This window comes from Cucurbita maxima, unplaced genomic scaffold, assembly GCF_002738345.1.
Source record: "Cucurbita maxima cultivar Rimu unplaced genomic scaffold, Cmax_1.0 Cma_Scf00013, whole genome shotgun sequence".
NCBI lineage: Eukaryota > Viridiplantae > Streptophyta > Magnoliopsida > Cucurbitales > Cucurbitaceae > Cucurbita > Cucurbita maxima.
In genome coordinates, this window is record NW_019272029.1 from 182,412 (window position 1) to 201,876 (window position 19,465).

The 19,465-nt window shown below is 37.5% G+C and overlaps 2 protein-coding genes across 3 annotated transcripts; both read left to right on the forward strand.

Moving 5' to 3' along the window:
• The first annotated feature begins 183 nt into the window (after nt 1-183).
• On the forward strand, nt 184-6,504 carry LOC111488473 (RNA polymerase II C-terminal domain phosphatase-like 3). The gene is made up of 12 exons (XM_023136218.1): nt 184-1,398; nt 1,512-1,644; nt 1,780-1,835; nt 1,933-1,993; nt 2,102-3,499; nt 3,973-4,569; nt 4,660-4,806; nt 4,995-5,263; nt 5,365-5,476; nt 5,558-5,815; nt 6,071-6,117; nt 6,204-6,504. Exons 1-12 carry the CDS (start codon nt 764-766, stop codon nt 6,265-6,267), a joined length of 3,777 nt encoding a protein of 1,258 aa, XP_022991986.1. The 5' UTR covers nt 184-763; the 3' UTR covers nt 6,268-6,504.
• Nucleotides 6,505-8,077: 1,573 nt separating this feature from the next.
• LOC111488474 (coiled-coil domain-containing protein SCD2-like) lies at nt 8,078-18,184 on the forward strand. 2 transcript variants are annotated; one of them, XM_023136220.1, is made up of 17 exons: nt 8,081-8,635; nt 9,050-9,210; nt 9,849-9,924; nt 10,057-10,098; nt 10,198-10,260; nt 11,000-11,049; nt 11,136-11,163; nt 11,424-11,498; nt 11,596-11,706; nt 11,787-11,847; nt 12,187-12,303; nt 12,448-12,569; nt 12,772-12,841; nt 16,398-16,439; nt 16,716-16,756; nt 17,613-17,739; nt 17,867-18,184. In XM_023136220.1, exons 1-17 carry the CDS (start codon nt 8,279-8,281, stop codon nt 17,944-17,946), a joined length of 1,623 nt encoding a protein of 540 aa, XP_022991988.1. In that variant the 5' UTR covers nt 8,081-8,278; the 3' UTR covers nt 17,947-18,184. The 2 variants fall into 2 exon arrangements, with proteins under 2 accessions (XP_022991989.1, XP_022991988.1); XM_023136221.1 differs by lacking the exon at nt 17,867-18,184 and having other exon boundaries at nt 8,078-8,635; nt 16,703-16,756.
• The last annotated feature ends 1,281 nt before the right edge of the window (nt 18,185-19,465 follow it).

Sequence of the window (19,465 nt, forward strand, 5' to 3'; positions counted from 1 at the left end):
CATGTTATCTAATAAACAAATAAAAAAGTTACATGCAACAAAAGAATAAATAAAGAATATAAATAAGGGGGTGATTACAAGTGAATGGGATTGGGCGACGAGGAAGGAGTCGACGTTGAGGTCCACAAAGTGAGAATAGTTGCCTACTTGGCACCTGACGGATGACTGGTGGCTGACTGGTGGCTGCTGCTGCTACGACAAAAATACAAATGCGATTATGTGCAACCTATTTTACCTTTTCTGGATCGCTGACGTGTACGCCCCGATTTCATTCACTCCCTTTTCCCTCACTTTCCCCCACCGCCCCCTCTTTTCTTTATTGATTTTAATTTTTTTTTTTATTATTATTTCCATCTGCCCCTTACTCGTCTACTCCCTTCGTTGTATATTCTTCTTCCCGTCCGCCTCGATTCCCAGTCGGGTTAGGTTATAGTTCGTACCTCTCACCAGTTTCTTTCTCAACGCTGCGGATTACAGATCTCATATCAATTTTCTTTCTTAATTCAATCAACACTGCGTTTTTCTCTGTTCTAATTGGATCCCTCCCTAAGAAGAAGAAGAAAGAAAGAACATCGCCAATTCCGAACTATTTTAATTTAATTTTTGAATGTCCGGAGTGTAATTTCGGTTGGAGATCCATCGTTTTCTTTTGTTTTTCTCGTCCCTCGCTTCCTCCACTTTCTCAGCAATACTATTCATGGACTTTTCAGATCTGATTCGAACGATTTTGTCGAAATTTTCCAAGAAACCCTAGGTGGTGTTGATGGGGAAAGACGGGAGTGTTAAAATTGAAGGCGTCGAAGAAGGGGAAGTCTCTTTTACAGCTTCGGTTCAGGAGATCAGTGAGGAGGATTTTATTAAGCTTGAATCTGGTCCTAAGGTAGTGCCCCCCAAAGATTCCAATCGGGAAACTAGAGTTTGGACCATGAGTGATTTGTATAAGAATTATCCCACCATGCGTCATGGTTATGCTTCCGGTTTGTACAATCTTGCTTGGGCACAGGCCGTGCAGAATAAGCCTCTGAATGATATTTTCGTTATGGAGGCCGACCCCGAGGAGAAATCTAAGCGGCCGTCTTCCTCTCCTTCTGCGGATGGGAAGGGTGATGGCGGTAGTATAAAAGAAGAGGATAGAGTCGTGATCGATTCTAGCGGTGATGAAATGAATTGCGATAATTCGAATGGAGAGAGAGAGGAAGGGGAATTAGAGGAGGGTGAAATTGATATGGATACGGAGTTCATGGAAGAGGCTGTTGATTCCAAAGCAATGTTGTCCGACAGTCATTCTATGATTGATAGTGAGGGTCAGGAACTTGATTTGATGACTAAGGAGTTGGACGACCAACTGATACTGATTCAGAAAACATTGGATGGTGTTACAATCGACTCGGCCCAGAAGTAAGTGAACCGATTTACTTGAGTTTTCGATCAATGTGAATGGTGTTTTGTGATGCGCCCCCGATATGAAATCTCTAGGCTCTGGAATTGACAACCTGATTTCTTTCTTATAGATCGTTTCTGGAAGTTTGCTCCCAACTACAGAGTTCTATAGAGATGTTTTTGGAATTGCTCCAGGTAAAGGTAGTCCCGAGAAAGGATGCGCTCATTCAACGGTTATATGCTGCTCTTCGAATAGTCAATTCTGTAAGGCATCTCAATAATTTCCCGCCCTCTTTCGTTTGGCGAATAAATTTTATTTTGCCGGAAATCTTATTTAATGTATATTATTGATTGACGATAATGACATTGATCACTGGAGACGTTTAATTTTCATCTCAGGTGTTCTGTTCCATGAGCCTCAATGAAAAGGAGGAGTACATGCAACATTTGTCGAGGTTTTTTCTCATCCTAGTCCGTAGTTTCGTATTCATTGTCGAGGGTTAGTCTATTTGTTCACCATCTAACGACCAATTGCTGTGATGCTGTTCATAGGTTGCTTTCTTATGTTAAAAATTGCGATCCTCCTCTCTTTTCTCCTGAGCAGATAAAATCGGTACAGTAAACCATCCTTAGTTTGCTTGTTATAATCCTTGTGATGATGTTGATATCTTATGAATGCGATTTTGGTGTGTTCTAGCTAAAGTCAGAATATTTTCTACAGGTAGAGGTCAAAATGCCATCTACAGATTCCCTCTTCCATTTGCCCGGCATGAGAGCCAGTGCTAAAGAGGTCGAGATCCATATGCCTAATGGGGTGAAAAATAAGGATTCCTATTCTGCATATACAAATGCTGGTCAACATTTGACTTCTTCAACTAAATTCCCTTCGAACTCCATGCCTGTAGGGATGACAGCAAAAAATAGCCTAAATATCTTATCAGAAGGTTTGCAATCTGGGGTATCTAGCCTAAAGGGTAGAGCCCCCCTACTCCCTCTGTTAGACCTTCACAAGGATCATGATGCAGACAGTCTCCCGTCGCCTACTAAAGAAGCTCCTACAATTTTTTCTGTCCAAAAATCAGGGAATACCCCTGCAAAATTGGTCTTTGCTGTAGATGGATCTAGATCGCATCATTATGAAACTGATGCTCATAAAGCTGTTTCGACCTATCAACAGAAGTTTGGTCGAAGTTCCTTTTCAATGGCTGATAGACTTCCTAGTCCAACTCCTTCTGAAGAATATGATGGGGGTGGTGATATTGGTGGGGAGATTTCTAGTTCTTCCATTATCAGAAGTCTAAAGTCTTCAAATTCTTCTAAACCGGGTCAAAATGTATCAAACTCTGCCTCTAATATATCTACCGGTCTGTTTTCTAGCTTGGAAAGTTCCAGCACTAAAGGACTGATTAGTCCTCTAAATGTTGCTCCTCCAAGTTCTGTGTCAGATCCAACAGTTAAGCCTTTAGCAAAAAGTAGGGACCCTAGGCTACGAATTGTCAATTCTGATGCAAGTGCAATGGGTCTTAATCCACGCACAATGATTTCAGTGCAGAATTCTTCTATGTTAGAATGTGCTGCAACCATAAACTTGAGAAAGCAAAAGATGGATTTGGAGCCTAATACAGGTGTCCCTGAAATAAAAAGGCAGAAGATTGGATCTCAGAATCATGCAGTAGCTGCTAGTGATGTGAGAGCTGTCCCTGGAAGTGGTGGCTGGTTGGAAGATACCATGCCCGCTGGACCCAGACTTCTAAATAGGAATCAGATGGAGATTGCTGAAGCAAATGCAACTGAAAAAATCAATGTTACAAACAATTCTAGTCCTGGAAACGACGGCTGGCCTACTATAAATGCTAGCAATGATGCTTCCTTGCCCTCACTGTTGAAAGATATTGTTGTGAACCCAACCATGCTCCTAAATTTACTTAAAATGAACCAAAAGCAACAATTAGCTGCAGAATTGAAATCAAAGTCGAGTGAATCTGAAAAAAATACAATTTATCCTACGAGCTTGCGTCCTTGCCAAGGATCTAGTCCACTTATAAATGCTCCTGCTGTGACCTCAGGAATTTTGCAGCAATTAGCAGGAATGCCAAGTGTACCAATAGTGGTTGCTGAGGTAAGCGATTGTTGACTATTTCACAACATTTAAATTTATGCCCAATATTTTCCTATGCTCTTCTTATGCATATCTGTTTTTCAAAGGGTGCTTCTTTGCCTCTCCCCATGTGCAGTATAAAATTTCTTATTGCTTATTGTCTTCGTGATAAGAGATTGCCTTCCAATCAAATGGTTGATAATTTCCTTTACACAAGTGCTTGGGTGACCTTGCTTCTAATCTGACTCAAGAATTTAACAAATGACATTTTGGTTATGATTGTTCTGGTATGACCCAAGTATTTATCAAATGCCAATTTTTTTTATTTAAACCGATGGTGGAGCGTGTTTTTTCCTCCATTTTTGGCATGTTATCTATGCTGTTGAAGCATTTGTGACATTGTTTATCATTTCCTGTGCATTAAAGTATCTGTATTTTTATTCTAGATTGGTATTGTGTTTTTTTTTAAATATTGCACATCTCATCATTTTCAGAGTCATCAGGATGATTTGGGAAAAGTTCGTATGAAACCTCGTGACCCTCGCCGTATCCTCCATGGTAATTCTCCTCAGAATGTTGGGAGCTTGGGAAATGATCAGATAAAAGGAGTTGTACCAACTACTCCGAACTCAGAAGGATGTAAGGACATACCAACTGGGCATAAGCAGGAAAGCCAGGGAGATTTGAAATTAGCTTCTTCACCAACATTACTACCTGATATTGGTAGGCAGTTCACTAACAATCTGAAAAATATTGCTGATATTATGACTGTTCCCTCGCCACCGACTTCACAGAATTCATCATCAAAGCCAGTTAAATTGGGCAGGATGGATACTAATGTTGTAGGGTCAAGCTCTATAGACAATAAAGTTGTGACAACTGCTACCCAAGAAGGAGATATGGTTGAGCCCTCTCGTTCACAGGGTACATGGGGAGATCTTGAGCATCTATTTGAGGGCTACGATGACAAGCAAAAAGCTGCTATCCAGAGGGAGAGGGCAAGACGAATACAAGAGCAGAAAAAAATGTTTGCTGCACGTAAACTCTGCCTCGTATTGGATCTAGATCACACACTTCTGAATTCAGCTAAGGTTTTTTTTTTTCTTCTTCTGATAACTGAAATTGATTTTCACTATCAACTCGGACTTTCAATTTCATAACTTGGTATGATCTCGTTCTAGTTTGTGGAAGTAGATCCAGTGCATGATGAAATTTTGAGAAAGAAAGAGGAACAGGATCGTGAGAAGGCACTGAGACATCTTTTCCGATTTCCTCATATGGGAATGTGGACAAAACTACGGCCTGGGGTCTGGAACTTTCTGGAAAAGGTATGTTGAAATAGTCAAAGACTGTTTTTCCTTTTTTTTTTTTTTTTTTTTTTTTTTTTTTTTTTTTTTTTTTTTTTTTTTTTTTTTTTTTTTTTTTTTTTTTTTTGCATTTTATTTTCCTTGAGTTACAATTGGATAATGGATGTTGACTGGGTAATTTGGTGTTTGTGTTTTCTTTTGCATTTTAGGCCAGCGAGCTCTTTGAACTGCATCTGTACACAATGGGAAACAAGCAATATGCAACAGAGATGGCAAAAGTGCTTGATCCAAAAGGGTCTCTGTTTGCTGGGCGAGTTATTTCTCGAGGTGATGATGTAGACTTAGTGGACGGTGATGACAGGATACCCAGGAGTAAGGATCTGGAGGGTGTTTTGGGCATGGAGTCTGCTGTTGTTATAATAGATGATTCCATCAGGGTGTGGCCACATAACAAAATGAACTTGATTGTTGTAGAAAGGCAAGCATATCATCCATCCCTCTAAACAATAAAATGTTTTTGTGTTTGTTGATCTAAGAATTTGAGATCTCTTGAATTTACTTGTTCTGGCTTCAATGCAGGTATACTTTCTTTCCTTGTAGTAGGCGCCAGTTTGGGCTTCTGGGGCCTTCTCTTCTAGAGATTGACCATGATGAGAGACCTGAAGATGGTACTTTGGCATCTTCACTGGCGGTAATTCTGTTGCTCCACTTGTTCACCCGAGTGCAATGAATTAATTTATTTTCCTCATCGTCTTGTTCTTTGGTCTATTAGGTTATCCAGAGCATCCACCAAACTTTTTTCTCCCATCCTGCATTAGATGAAGTAGATGTTAGAAATATCTTGGCCTCCGTGCAACAAAAGATTTTGGCTGGTTGCCGTATAGTGTTCAGCAGGGTTTTTCCGGTTGGTGAAGCAAATCCGCATCTGCATCCACTGTGGCAGACAGCAGAACAGTTTGGCGCCGTGTGCACCAACCAGATTGATGAACAGGTTACTCACGTTGTTGCAAATTCTCTTGGGACTGATAAGGTACTGTGCCACTCACTTTTAACTATGGACTGCGGTCTGATATACTTGGGAATTCATTATTCCAGTTTCTCATCAACTTCTACACATATTCGGTGAGGAAATATTTGTTGAAAACTACCTGTAGACCTGCTGTTAGCTAAAAGTTTGCAGACAGTTTGAGGATTGGGAGGGTACTTTAGATGCATTGATTTAAATGTACTAATTGAACCTCCTATGAGGTGTGTTGATATTTCTGTTTGCAATTGTTTTGTGCAGGTGAATTGGGCTCTCTCCACGGGAAGATTCGTGGTCCATCCAGGGTGGTGAGTTTCCCATTCGCATGTGTTGTTTATATTAGATGTTGAAGTTAGTTATATTTGCACGTTAACCTTTTTTGCGTAATGCACAGGGTGGAAGCATCGGCTCTGCTTTACCGGAGGGCAAATGAGCAGGACTTCGCCATTAAACCATAATCCAACCAACCCGCAACCTTAACACACCTCTTGCTAAATTAAAACTGAAAGGTTTAAACCCAAGATGATATAACACGGAGAAGAAATTCCAACACAACAACACGGTGCCTTCATATTTGGGTTGGAGTGTTGGGCGCAAAGCCCAAGACTAAGAGAGAGACATACTAACTCCCTATTTAACACGCCCTACAGCTACAAGAATGTGTCCAAAGCCCAAAAAGATTTGAGATTACACTCAAATTATGTGGCCCCGATTGATTTGAGAGTGACTTGGGGTTAGATTTGAAATAATCAACGGTTAATGGAGGGAGGGAGGGGGAGAGTTGCAGAGAGATTGAGACAGGCGGGACGGTCCAATTTTCGCTAGTGGTGGGGGGGGGGGGGGGGGGGGCGAGTCTAGATCCAACTCAACGTCGGAAGTTTTTCATTTTCGTTTGTTTTTGCTTTGAGCTTTTTTTTTTCTAAATTTTTTTTTATGGCTGGAATTGCATGGGAGAATACTTGGGATTTTTTCTCTTTAATTCGTCCTGCCCCCCAATTTGAATGAGATGAGGAGAAGGCATAATAATGCAAGAAGATTGGGCAGATGATGATGGTCGGTCGGGGTAGCAGATTTGTGCTTCTTTTTAGCTACAAACAAGTCTGTGTCAGGGGAGGAATAAGGTTCTCAGAAGATGCATTATTATGCTTTATGAAATAGGAATCGTGGGGGGGTTGAGTGAAGATTAAGTAGGACATGGCAAAAGGCTTCCTTCCTATTATTTGATGACGATATAAATGAGGTCAACAATCCTTCCTAATGGGACCAATTTTGTTATTCATTTTCAATCCTCCTTTTTTCCCTTCAAAAATAGAAAATACATCAAATTGGACAAATTGGACAAATTGGACAAATTTTAAGCTGATTTTTTAAAATATTTCTGTTTTTAGAACTTGGATAGAAGACAAATGGAATTGGGCTAATGGGTTTGGTTTGGTTTGGTGGCTGTAACGAAGGCAGGCCTCAATGAGATTGGTTAAATTATCAACATTTTAAACTACTTGGTAGTTGCAAGATAGATGTTAAATCATTGATTGTGGGGATATGGATGAAATCAATTTGGGTGTACCGAACCAACGCCATAACTCGTCCCCCAAATTTCAAGACGGTATTAACCACATAATTATGTGTCATTGCTAAAGTCTTAGCATGGAGTATAGCACCAATCCACCATATTGGATCCACATCGCTAACTCTTCTAATCCTTCTACATTTGCCAATTCGTTGCTCCATTTCAGGAAAAAAGAAAAAGAAAAAGAAAAAGAAATGAATGTTCAAACACTAAATATGTAACTTGAGTAATGTGAATAATACATTCTAGGTAGCTATAATAAAAGAGGAGTGAAAAAGTCCACACCCATAAAAAGGTTCTAACATTTATATCGATTTGAAACTGGTCCAAAATCAAATTTTTACCTTGTCGGTGTGGTTGAAGATAGAACTGTTTTTTTTTTTTTTAATATAAGAATCAAATTGTTTTTATGTGAAAGTTTATAGACTAATAAAAAATTGTATCCTAAAAAAAATGAAATTAGTAACTCCATGTCCGGTTTTAAAAAATTACTTATTGATTCTCTTCAACTAAAAAATAATAATAGTTAAATCTACCTACCCATTTATTTAGACCACGAAAATTTGCAAGGAATTTAGGTCGTTAGGTTTTGATAGGAAAATTATTTTTAATTATTTTAATCTAACATTTATTAGAGATCCATTGTTTAAGTCCCTCTAGTCTACGTACCTTTTTTTTTTTCTTTTTTTCTTAATACCGAAAATAAGAAAATCTGCGGCGGCTGTTTTCTTCCCCTTTTCAATGTTCGTTACAGCGTCCATAAACTGCGCTGGCTCTGTTTCTCTCGCGATTCTTCCCTCCAAATTCCCTCACTTCCCAGAACTTGGAACTCTTCTTACCATTTCTTACTAAATCTTTGTGCTTCTCCGATCTCTTTCACCAAGCTGCTGCTACTGTAGATGGATGTGAAACGGACTGAGAGCCCGATTTATGCTCGCCAATGGAGCAGCGAATCAGGCAGCACAGGTGGTCCCGCTTCGCCGGCGATGTCGCCGGCGCGCGGCCATCACGCTCGATCCTCCTCCGTTTCTGGAATTTCCAACTTTAAGCGCACACAGAACTTCGCTGCAAAAGCTGCGGCTCAGCGGCTTGCTCAGGTTATGGCTTCTCAGACCGCCGTTGACGACGAAGACGATCAGGACGATTTAGGATTTCGTTATAGTGCTCCTCCTCCTATTTCGTTGTCTAGGAATGTTAATAACGGTGGTAGACTTGCTGTTCCTACTGCGAAAACCACTAGATCTCCCTTCTCTGGGGTAAGTTAAATGCCTTGTGCTCGAGTCTGATTGATTTATATTGTAACTGAAGCGGACTACTTCTGTTTTCTGCTTCTTTGCACATTGTCTTCTGCTCTCTGTTCCCGACTCAATTTTTTCTTCAAGTAGGTCTGCTCGGTGTAAATGTTGGTTAATATCTGTCTTGAGTAACTTAATTTGGATTTCTTTAAAAAAAAAAATATATATATATATATAGATTCACGGATCCTTCCTTTCAGGAATTGAATGCCATTTTTCGTTAAATTAGCAGGTCTTCCTAATAAATGTTCCTCCGGTGCTTTACGCTCCATCTGTTCTAGAAAGGCGATAGCCAGTTATCTTTTCTGGAATGAGAACACCGCTGAGCTGATTTCTGACGACTAATCGAATTTCTCTTTTGCGACTTCTAATTAGTTAGCCAGAAATTTTTTAGAAGACATTCCTTCAGTTCGTTCCACTTCAGCAGGAAGATCGTCAATATCTCACCTTTCACTGCCAGTGGCTCCACCCAAAACAACACTGAGGACGGCAACTTCAATGCCACCCCTAGATCCGCCTACTCAAAGAGGAAAAAGGTAAATCATTTTGACTACGACGTAGATTAGAAAATCAAATTGATGGTTCGGACTGTATGAACACAATGCAAGTTACTTATCTGATTCTGACATCTATACTTCTTTCTGTTTTTTATGGTTTTTCTCTTCGTTTGGAATTGAAACAAAGCCTAAACAAGTTTAATAATGAATTGGTGGTGGTTGGGATTTGAAATAAGTTCGTTCTTTCTACCTTTTGTTTCGGCGGTAAAATTGCCCACTGGCCCCAACAAAAATGTAAAAAATAGATAAAAAGAAAAGAACTTGAACTTTAAGATTTCTTTAGTTTCCTCAATATCTAGGAAAAGAAATATTATTTCTTGCTGAGTGATGCTTGAAAATCTCCTTCATAGTTACCTGAGTTGTTGACTAATTTGATTATCCTTCTCAAGTCAATGATTTGTTATTCTGGGTAATGATTAAGTTAAGAGTACTGTTAGAAACTTAAAAATCTTGTTTGCCCCTTACATTGATAGCTGCTACATCTCTGGAAATATAGCCTATATTTTCCATACGTTGCTTTTTCCTGGTATCTGCTGATGAGAGTGGGATAGTTCTGAGGACAACTACTATAGTATAGAATATCAAAAAATTGGTGATTGATAAATGGAATACTGCAGATGCTCATCAGATGCAGTGCGTTTTAATACTAAAGATTCAGGAGATCAGCGAGAAGCATCTGGCCTTCGTGATGAAGTATGTCCATAGCATTATTGTTTCATATCTGAATGGTTTGATTGACTGTGTGACTGTAAACCAGCATGTCCGTGACAATGCTCCTTTTCCAGTCTTCGAGTACTTAAAGGTTTTCAATTCTCTGTGCTGTAGCTTGATATTCTACAAGAGGAGAACGAGAACATTCTTGTGAAGGTGCTTTGATTTTTCACTTTTTCTTTCTTTTTCACTGGTTTTGAACATTTTGTTAAATATCCTTTGTGCTTAAATTTTGTACTTGGGTATTGTTTACAGCTCAGGCTTGAGGAAGAGAGATGTAAAGAAGCAGAAACAAGAGTTAGGGAACTTGAGAAGCAGGTAATGCATACATCATTTCAATATAATGTTCATTACTTGTGCTTGTCTTTTTCTTTGCCATGGAAAATCTTTTCTCAGAAGCAATTTGGACGTGTAATGTGCTTCAGATTTGTATAACAGCATCAAGTGTAGCCACCCAACCGTGAAGAAAGAAAATAAATGAGAAATTAAGCGTAGCCACCTAGAAAGGACAGGAAGTGAGAAAATTTTGATATTTTGTCATGTGGTGAGAAACTAAAAGGAGTAAACAGATCTGAGGACAAATAAAAAGCTTAGAGGAATGTTGGTTGTGTAAGAAAATGAGTAAAGAAAGCATTGTGTTAAAATGCGCACAGCTCTTCTAGAAATGCCTGGCCTGATAGGAGAAGTGATAATATGGTTCGTTTTAGGATGCTACTGGCGATGGACCAATAAGAGAACACGTAAGATTAGTTAATAAACTGAAATGAAAGAACTAAATAAACAAAATAGAAAAGGAAAAAGAACAATGTACTACATTGATGTTCAATGAAGTGTGAGCTTGAGCGAGGTCCTTCACCTGATAGGTTAAACGTCAAAGTCAGCTTGTGACCAATAGAGCCCAAGCGTAGGTCTTCGAAATGGAAGTCTTTGTATTCTGAATTATTTACTTTTGTCTTTACTGTTTGTTTTGGTGATCCAATTTTCTTCTGGAACTTTAGTTTCACTTTTGTACTACGGTGACAAAATACATGTGATTGATGTGTTTCTAAGTTATCAGGTTGCTTCTCTGGGAGAAGATGTTTCTTTAGAAGCCAAACTTTTGAGCAGGTCAATGCAAGTTTAAGTTAATTTCATTGGATTGTTTTCCTTCTTGATGTCTGTATAACATGTTGTCTGTGCTATTAATAATGCAGGAAGGAAGCTGCATTACGTCAGAGAGAGGTATTTACAGCACCAGATGTGTAAGACTTATGATCGAGAACATAGGGAAGCTTAGTTATAACCATTGAAATATTTAATGTACTAAGGTTGCTAAGTTGTGAGATTTTTCAAAGCTACCTAGTTAGAATTTTAAAGACATGGCTTATTTAGATATTGCTTGCAGAATGATGGAAGTTATTGTCTATATTTGATCATTGGTTCCTATGCATGAAGCAGCAAAGAAAAAGGCATTATGTCTGATTGTACTTTCAATTTCACAGGCTGCACTTAAAGAAGCAAAACAATCGAAGGATGGGGGGGACAAGGAAATTGAATCCCTTAAATCTGAAGTTAAGGTTATATTCCTTGCTTCCTTTTACGTCCAAAAAATTAAACAAGGTTATCTTTTACTGATTTAAAATAGTGCTATTTCTTATTTCTTACTCGAATTAGAAAGCAAAAGAAGAGACTATAAGTGTTGTTCAACACCTTCATGGAGTTGAACATGATGTGAAAGCCCTTCGATCTATGACGCAAAGAATGATTTTGACTCCAAAGGAGATGGTCCGTACTTGCTTTAGTTAAAGTAGCTTGTCATGTTAGTTTGCATTTAGAGATGAATTATTCAACATTTTTTATTTCAGGAAGAAGTCGTTCTTAAAAGGTGTTGGCTTGCTCGCTACTGGGGACTGGCTGCAAAATATGGTAAATCAGATGACATGCCTCTTTCATTTATTACTTTGAATTCTACATAGTTTTCTCTTTTTCATATGCTGAAGTCCTTAGTTGAATCTAACTGAAATACTATGTTGCTTGCTTTTTTGCATTATATCACCCCATTGTCGGAAATGTAAAATATCATGAAAGATTTTAATATTTCGAAAATTTTACTTAGACCTCTATCAAGTTATGAACTATTGCAGAACCTCGGCCTCCCTGTATGTGTGAACCTTTTTACTTGTCCTTTCATTTTGATATCTAGCAGGTGGCCAATAGCTTCTTGCAGCTCATTAATCTTGATATATCTATTTTCGTGTTTTTCAGGCATTTGTATGGATATTGCTGTGACTAAGTACGAACACTGGTCATCTTTAGCACCACTGCCATTTGAGATTGTTATTTCTGCGGGACAAAAGGCTAAGGAAGAATTTTCTCAAAAAGGCTAGTTCCTGTTCGGTGCTTGTACTTTATTTTATTGATCTTCCTGCCACTGCCCACCAATAAAAATGGGCCCTTTTTTTGTGGTTGCATCATCTAAATCAATATGATTTTATCCCATCCCATAATGCCATTTACATTTACCAGGATACCTGGATCCTGAGAAAAGGAGCCACTTTGTTCCTGATATAAGTGATCTAACCGGAGAAGGAAATATTGAAAGCATGCTATCTGTTGAAATGGGATTGAAAGAACTTGCTTCCTTGAAGGTTTCTTTATGATACGTTACTCTCTCTCTCTCTTCTTTTTTTGGGTTGGGGTGATGGGAGTGGGGATGTTGGGAACTTTAATCATCAAGTATAAATTCTGTTGTGTTCTGTTTCTTTCCTTTTCTAAACTATGTTCTTTGTTGTCATCTTGTGATTGCTTTTACTGTTTAAATTAAGTTTAAGTTTGATTTGGAAAACAAAGGTGGAGGAGGCTCTTGTGCTTGCTCTGGCTCAACAGAGGCGACCAAATTCTGCACGACAGTCTCTCTCAGGTGTGAGTTGTTAGTATGACATTCATTTTATTATACTCTAATTAGCTTATATTTAAATCCTAAATGATTGTTTGTATGAATTAAAGGTTGCCAAAAAGAAATTTTTAGCCTCGTCCCTGCTTTGGACCTCATGTAATCATTAGATTGACATTGCTAAATTTGCCGAACAGACTTGTCTAATTTGTCTTGCTTGAGTACGCTTTTGCATCTTATTTTTTTTCCTATGTTAGCGAAAGAGGGAGTGATTGATTAGTTGATGAGAAATTATATTATGAAGAGCAAGAATGCTCTCTATATATACCGAGAAAAAATCTGATAATAAACTACTAAATCAAATCAAAACTAAATCAAATCAAAATTAAATTAAATCAAAACTAAATCTAACTCCTAACTAAAACAAAATCTAACTCCTAACTAAAACAAAATCTAACTCCTAACTATTAGAGATTTAATCAGATATAACAATCTAAACGAATACGTGATCTTTAACACTCCTCCTTGTTTAGATGCTGTGAACTCCAAGCTTTTTTCTGAACACCCATCTTACTCCAATTATCTTTCTGTTTAGAGGTCGACCAACCAACTCCTAAGTTTTGTTTTTCTCGATCACTGAAAGCTCCTCCTCTGACAGGTGCATCATCAACCAAAGCATCTTGTCATTCATCTTCAGACTCTTTTTGTCGTTCATCTTCAGACTCTTCTAACATGCTACCAAAATGAACATCTTGTGATAAGATAAGGAACCACTACAAGGGGAGTAAGATTTGGATTACCTTGTTGATCGAATATCTCAAGGCAAGAACATTGTTTGAGATTCAAATCACTCCACAAGCAAGATAGATCATGTCTAGCTTGAATGATTCTTATTGATCAAATCTCTCAAACACTTGTTTGAGATTCGAATCACTCCACAAGCAAGATTGATCATGTCGAGCTTGAATGATTCTCAAACACTTGTTTGAGATTCGAATCACTCCACAAGCAAGATTGATCATGTCGAGCTTGAATGATTCTACATGCAACCTAAACTACATAGAATTGCAAATAAACTTAGCCATTGGCTAAAGAAAGGACAAATGCTTACTTACAAATACAACATACATGACTTTATATATCCTCAAAATGAAACTACTAAATACATTCAAAGAGTTTGCAAGAGTTGTAACATTCATACTTAATGACCTTAATTAACCATTATATAATTATACTTAATGGCCTTAATTAACCATTATATAATTATAATCTAGAGTAAATTAAAAGTCTTAAAATATATTAATGAAATACAATAACTCTAAATTACTTTAAATTATAATCCACCAAAAATTCAAAACATGAAACTTCATTCTTCTTCAATGTGGCATGAATTGAAATATCTTTTGATAATTTCAACAATATTTTCTTCACATCTTCATTGAAGCATATTGTATGATTTATGTCTCTTGGTTCATATCATTCTCCACTTCTTCAAGAGGATTCGTCATCGAATCTATTTGTGAAACTTTGCTGCAAAAAATAAGTTATGGAAATACGAAGGACCTCACAACACTCTCTCACGAGTATACACTCTAGGAATTTTAGGCCACTCTTTTCACACTCATTTACACAAATGAAGCTCTCATTCTCACCTCTCAAAGTTTTAAATAGAGAAAAGATTGAATTTTGAACTCTGGGTCAATTAAAAACTAAAAAGATAAAAATAAATAAAAATCAAATTGAGAAGAAACGCAAAGGAAACATATATCCGATCTTGAGCTTAAAGCTCTGATACCAAATGATAAGATAAGGAATCACTACAAGGGGATTAAGATTCGGATTACCTTGTTGATCGAATATCTCAAACATATCTCAAGGCAAGAACATTGTTTGAGATTCGAATCACTCCACAAGCAAGATCGATCATGTCTAGCTTGAATGATTCTGGTTGATCAAATATCTCAAACACTTGTTTGAGATTCGAATCACTCCACAAGCAAGATTGATCATGTCGAGCTTGAATGATTTTACATGCAACCTAAACTACATAGAATTGGAAATAAACTTAGCCATTGGCTAAAGAAAGCACAAATGCTTCTTTTACTATATTCTCCGAGTTTGCTTACAAATGCAATATACATGGCTTATATAGCTTAAAAATGAAACCACTAAAGGCATTCCAAGAGTTGTTACATTCATACTTAATGACCATAATTAACCATTATGTAATTGTAACCTAAAGTAAATAAAAACTCTTAAAATACATTAATGAAATACAATAACTCTAAATTGTAATCCACCCAAAATTTATCACATGAAACTTCATTCTTCTTCAATGTGGCATGAATTGAAATATCTTTTGATAATTTCAACAATATTTTCTTCACATCTTCATTGAAACATATTGTATGATTGATGTCTCTTGGTTCATATCATCTTGGCTCACAATAACACGACGAGTGTGGTTGAAAAACTCTGTAAGCCTTGGATAGTGCTATACCCAACAAAGATGCCAACTTCTGACTTTTTGTCAAGCTCATCACGCTTGACGTGTGGAATGTAAGTGAAGCAAAGACACCCAAATACTCTAAGGAATTTTAAAGAAGGTTTGTAACCATACCAAACTTCAAATGGTATCAGGTCCTTCGCAGCTTTTGTTGAAATTCGATTTTGCAAGCACGTAATAGTGTTTGCTGCTTTTTCCCAAAAACGTTTTGGAAGATCCTTCTCATAAAGCATGCATCTCGTCATTTCCATTATGAATTTATTCCTCCTTTCACTGACGTCATTCTGTTGAGGAGTGTATGGTGTTGTCAATTGATGTTCAATTTCAGCCTCTTCACAAAACTTGTTAAAAGTTTCTGAAGTGTACTTCTTGCTATTATCTGATCTTAGTCTGAATCAAGCATGCACCTTCAACTTCTGACTTTTGCTTCAGCAAGAATATCCAACACATTCATGTTAGATCATTAATAAAAGCAATTTAATAAAGATTACCATTTAATGATGGTGTTCGTTGAGGACCACAAAGCTCAGTGATTCTTATCTACTAAAAAAACAGGCAAGACTGCAGGGCTTTTTTTGTTACTTGTTTTATTAAGCATTCTCAATATAAATCAATCCCTCTTCTGGAACCCATAATTGCATGCCAATTCTCATTACAGTTGATCATGAAGATCAATTATTCTCTTTGCTCAAGTGCTCATGGACTCTAAACTTTGCTCAAGGATCATTTTAGTGTCGTTAATTTCAATTTTCCACGTCACCTATCATTTATCAGTTTGTTTGGTGTGTGTCCATAATGCTATTGCAAATGCCATTCAATCAATTGAGCATTCCAGCCATAAATAATTTTAGCCTTTTGAAGACGTCTATTGATAGGTTATTTGATGAGAAACGCGACTAGTGTTATTATTGTTTTAGTGAAGGTTTTTTTTTATCTTTGAATCTGTATGATAAAATAGAAGAGTTATGTTATAACCGATTCCTCCAAGGATGCATGAATTACCGACTTTAAAGTACCAATTCTAGCACTTGGTAGTATCCATTGCTGAACAGTTTCCAAATCAATTTAATGTTGCAGATATCAAATCGCCAGTTGATCCGAAGTTCATGGAGGCATTTGGTATGTCATTTTTGATGCCCATCACTTTTCGATAGTTTTGAAGTTTGGAAGGGATAAAGCTTGCTAAAATTTCTCATTGAATTGCTCCTGCTTAATTCTGTGAATTTGATAACAATCAGGACTGCATTTCATTTCCATGGGATGCTAATATACTCTAATACTTTTCGTTTTATGCTGTATTCTTTAATTTTGATGCATGAAACAATAGTTGAGCATGTACTGAAGCATTGTATATATTCTTCATCACTTTAATATTCGGTCAGTGTTTTATTTCAGAATTGAGCCCAGAGGAATCTGAAGATGTTCTTTTCAAAGAGGTCTTTCCATTTTCCCTAATTTGTTCTCTTTTTGTAACCTAATTTTCTGTTGCATGATATATAGGTGGTATTTTTTTAATGATTAGTACATTGCTTTCCCTGTTAGAATTTTCTTTCTTAGCACACCAAAATACAAAAACGCCCTTCATACATCCATATGCTTCCTGCCCTTAGCGAGAACAACTCTCTTTGACCTTTGTCTGGTCATAGAACCTTTGTTCAGACGATGTTAGTTCTCTTTTACAAGTCTTATATACTGGATGAGGGCCAACAAATCCATCCATCAGCTGCAAATGTTATGACTTTCTTGTCACTAATGATTTAACTGTTAGGTTTTGTACTGACATTTCGTGTGATGATGGTTAGAGTGAAAAAATTTTGAGGTGCCATTAGAATTTCTTACATTTGATATCAGGAAGATGAAGGAAATTATTTCACCATCTCTTCTTTTGAAGAAACAAACTTTCATGAAAAAAATAAAAGCCTCTCACCCTTGCCGTCAAGGTCTCGGATTTATGGGGCCAATGCTTTTAGTATTTGGCACTGCCTGGCTCTGATCAGAAACAATCAATGTTGTTGGTGGTTCTCTGGAATTCGAAACAGTAGCCTTGTTGTCTAGTCCCTCGAGAAAGGTGGTGGTTCCAAAAAATCTTTGTTAAGCAACCATAGTAACAAGCTATCTATAGTAAAACCTTCTGGTGGTAAACGAGTGAACTGTATGAACTTACGTCACATTTACGCTGTGATACTAATACCTGTATAAAAATGTGTTCCATATTTTGCTCTTCAACTTCTGTATTGCATGCTTATGTCATAAACAATCTGATTATACATCTGAAATACTCTTGGTCTCCAGGCATGGCTTACATATTTTTGGAGAAGAGCCAAAGCTCATGGTATTGAAGAAGATATTGCAAATGAACGACTTCAGTTCTGGATTAATCGCAGTGCTCACTCTCCTTCATCACATGATGCTGTTGATGGTAAGTTTTGCAAAACTCGTTGACTTGACTTTTCAGGGGTAGACTTGTATCGTATACTTTGCCTCCTTTCATTTTCTTACCTTCCTCTTCTTTTATCCCCCTTGTGTGGGTGAACGCCAATTTTCAGTTGAGCAAGGCCTCACAGAGCTCAGGAAGTTGGGAATTGAGCGTAGAATGTGGGAAGCATCACGTAAAGAGAGTGCTTGAACTCAATTACATAACCTTAGATAATGTGTCGCTCTGATTTCAAGTTCTTGTTTCTAATATCACGACACTGGCTAAAAGTTTAGTGCCTTCATATCAGCAGTTTCTTTTTCTTTTTTTTGGGGGGGTGGCAAATCCTCTCATGTTCTATATATATGTTGGTTACCTTGTTTCTGCTAATATAATATATGTCTCATGCACTGAACTACTGATATGAAAGTCACTTTCTGCATTCTAGAGAGGTGGGGGCGGAAGAATCACTTCCTGTTTCAAGTACACAATAATCTTTACTATCCTGGAAAAAAATACGGAATACAAAGAAATTGATAGGTCTAGCTGGTTTGGAAAGTCGGTGTTCTGGTGGTTATAAACATTTGTGAATTCTCCATTGAAGAAGAAATTGATAGGTCTATTCACCACTTGGTGGTGATTTTACAAGTTTAAGAGTTTCTGATAATTTCATTGGAACATAACTCATTTTACCCAATCATATCACCAGTAACCATTGCAAAAACATTTCCCCTGTTTGAATCTCTAACTATTACATCCTGAGCTGCTTCTTGCCATTTTCCAACATACAATTTAAACATGTTTCTATGACTGGTTTTGTCCTCTGAATCTAGTTGAAGGAGGTCTCCAGCTGCAGTCTTCCCGATTTCTGAGGTTCTTGTGGATCCCATCCAACGACCGTCCAACAAGCTTTCCCAGGTCATCGCATCTGCATTGATGTCTTGCATAATCTTTATCAATCTAAGGGCATCATCTAGGAGTCCTGCAGGAGAGTTTATATCGTTCATACTATCTCAGTGATCAATTGTAGGTTCTACGTCGTATGCAGTACTCATAGAATCCAAAATCTGCCTGCCCTCTCTTACCAAGCCTGAATGGCTGCAAGCAGTCAGTACTGCAATAAAGCTATACAGTACAGTTCTATTGCAAGCAGCATTCCATCCAGCAGTTTTCATATAAACCAAACATTGCGACGAAAACATAGAATACTTTCAAAGTATGTCCGAAATCTCCTAAATAAGAACCTAATTGGGGGAAAAAATTGAAGAACCACAGCTGAAAATTTGTTTTGTGCATGCGAAAATCTGTCAGAAAGTTTACCTTAAAACTGTGAAAAACAGGAATTTTCCACTTCACTTTTGTCAACGTTAAATTACACCATGATACTCACTTGACTTTCTCTGTCTATTTAATTCTCAACTGAAGTGTTTCAATTAGTTTTTAAAATATTTAAGAGACTTTTAAAAAAAAGTTGAAGTTTAAAACTTAAAAAATGTCGTATCTTTTTTAGCCTTAGACATGGCTTATGCAGTCTGATACTCTTCACAGTCTGTATTCTCTAGTTCTGAATTCCAAGGTATTTGGAGGACGACGAAGGATTTAAGACGTATTTCTCAGCGTTTCGCCATCTCGTTAAAACACGATGTCAACAAAAATGCGTCAATCCTCGTGGATGAGACTTAGCAATGGAGCAAACTGATTGTGTGGCCTTCATGATTGTTAACTGATATGC

Coding starts and splice junctions, on each gene's coding strand:
- LOC111488473 (XM_023136218.1), top strand. CDS start 764: ATGGGGAAAGACGGGAGTGTTAAAATTGAAGGCGTCGAAGAAGGGGAA. Junction 1,836..1,932: donor TACATGCAACATTTGTCGAG/GTTTTTTCTCAT, acceptor TGCTGTTCATAG/GTTGCTTTCTTATGTTAAAA. Junction 5,477..5,557: donor CTTTGGCATCTTCACTGGCG/GTAATTCTGTTG, acceptor TTGGTCTATTAG/GTTATCCAGAGCATCCACCA.
- LOC111488474 (XM_023136220.1), top strand. CDS start 8,279: ATGGATGTGAAACGGACTGAGAGCCCGATTTATGCTCGCCAATGGAGC. Junction 10,099..10,197: donor ACGAGAACATTCTTGTGAAG/GTGCTTTGATTT, acceptor TATTGTTTACAG/CTCAGGCTTGAGGAAGAGAG. Junction 16,440..16,715: donor GAAGTTCATGGAGGCATTTG/GTATGTCATTTT, acceptor GTTTTATTTCAG/AATTGAGCCCAGAGGAATCT.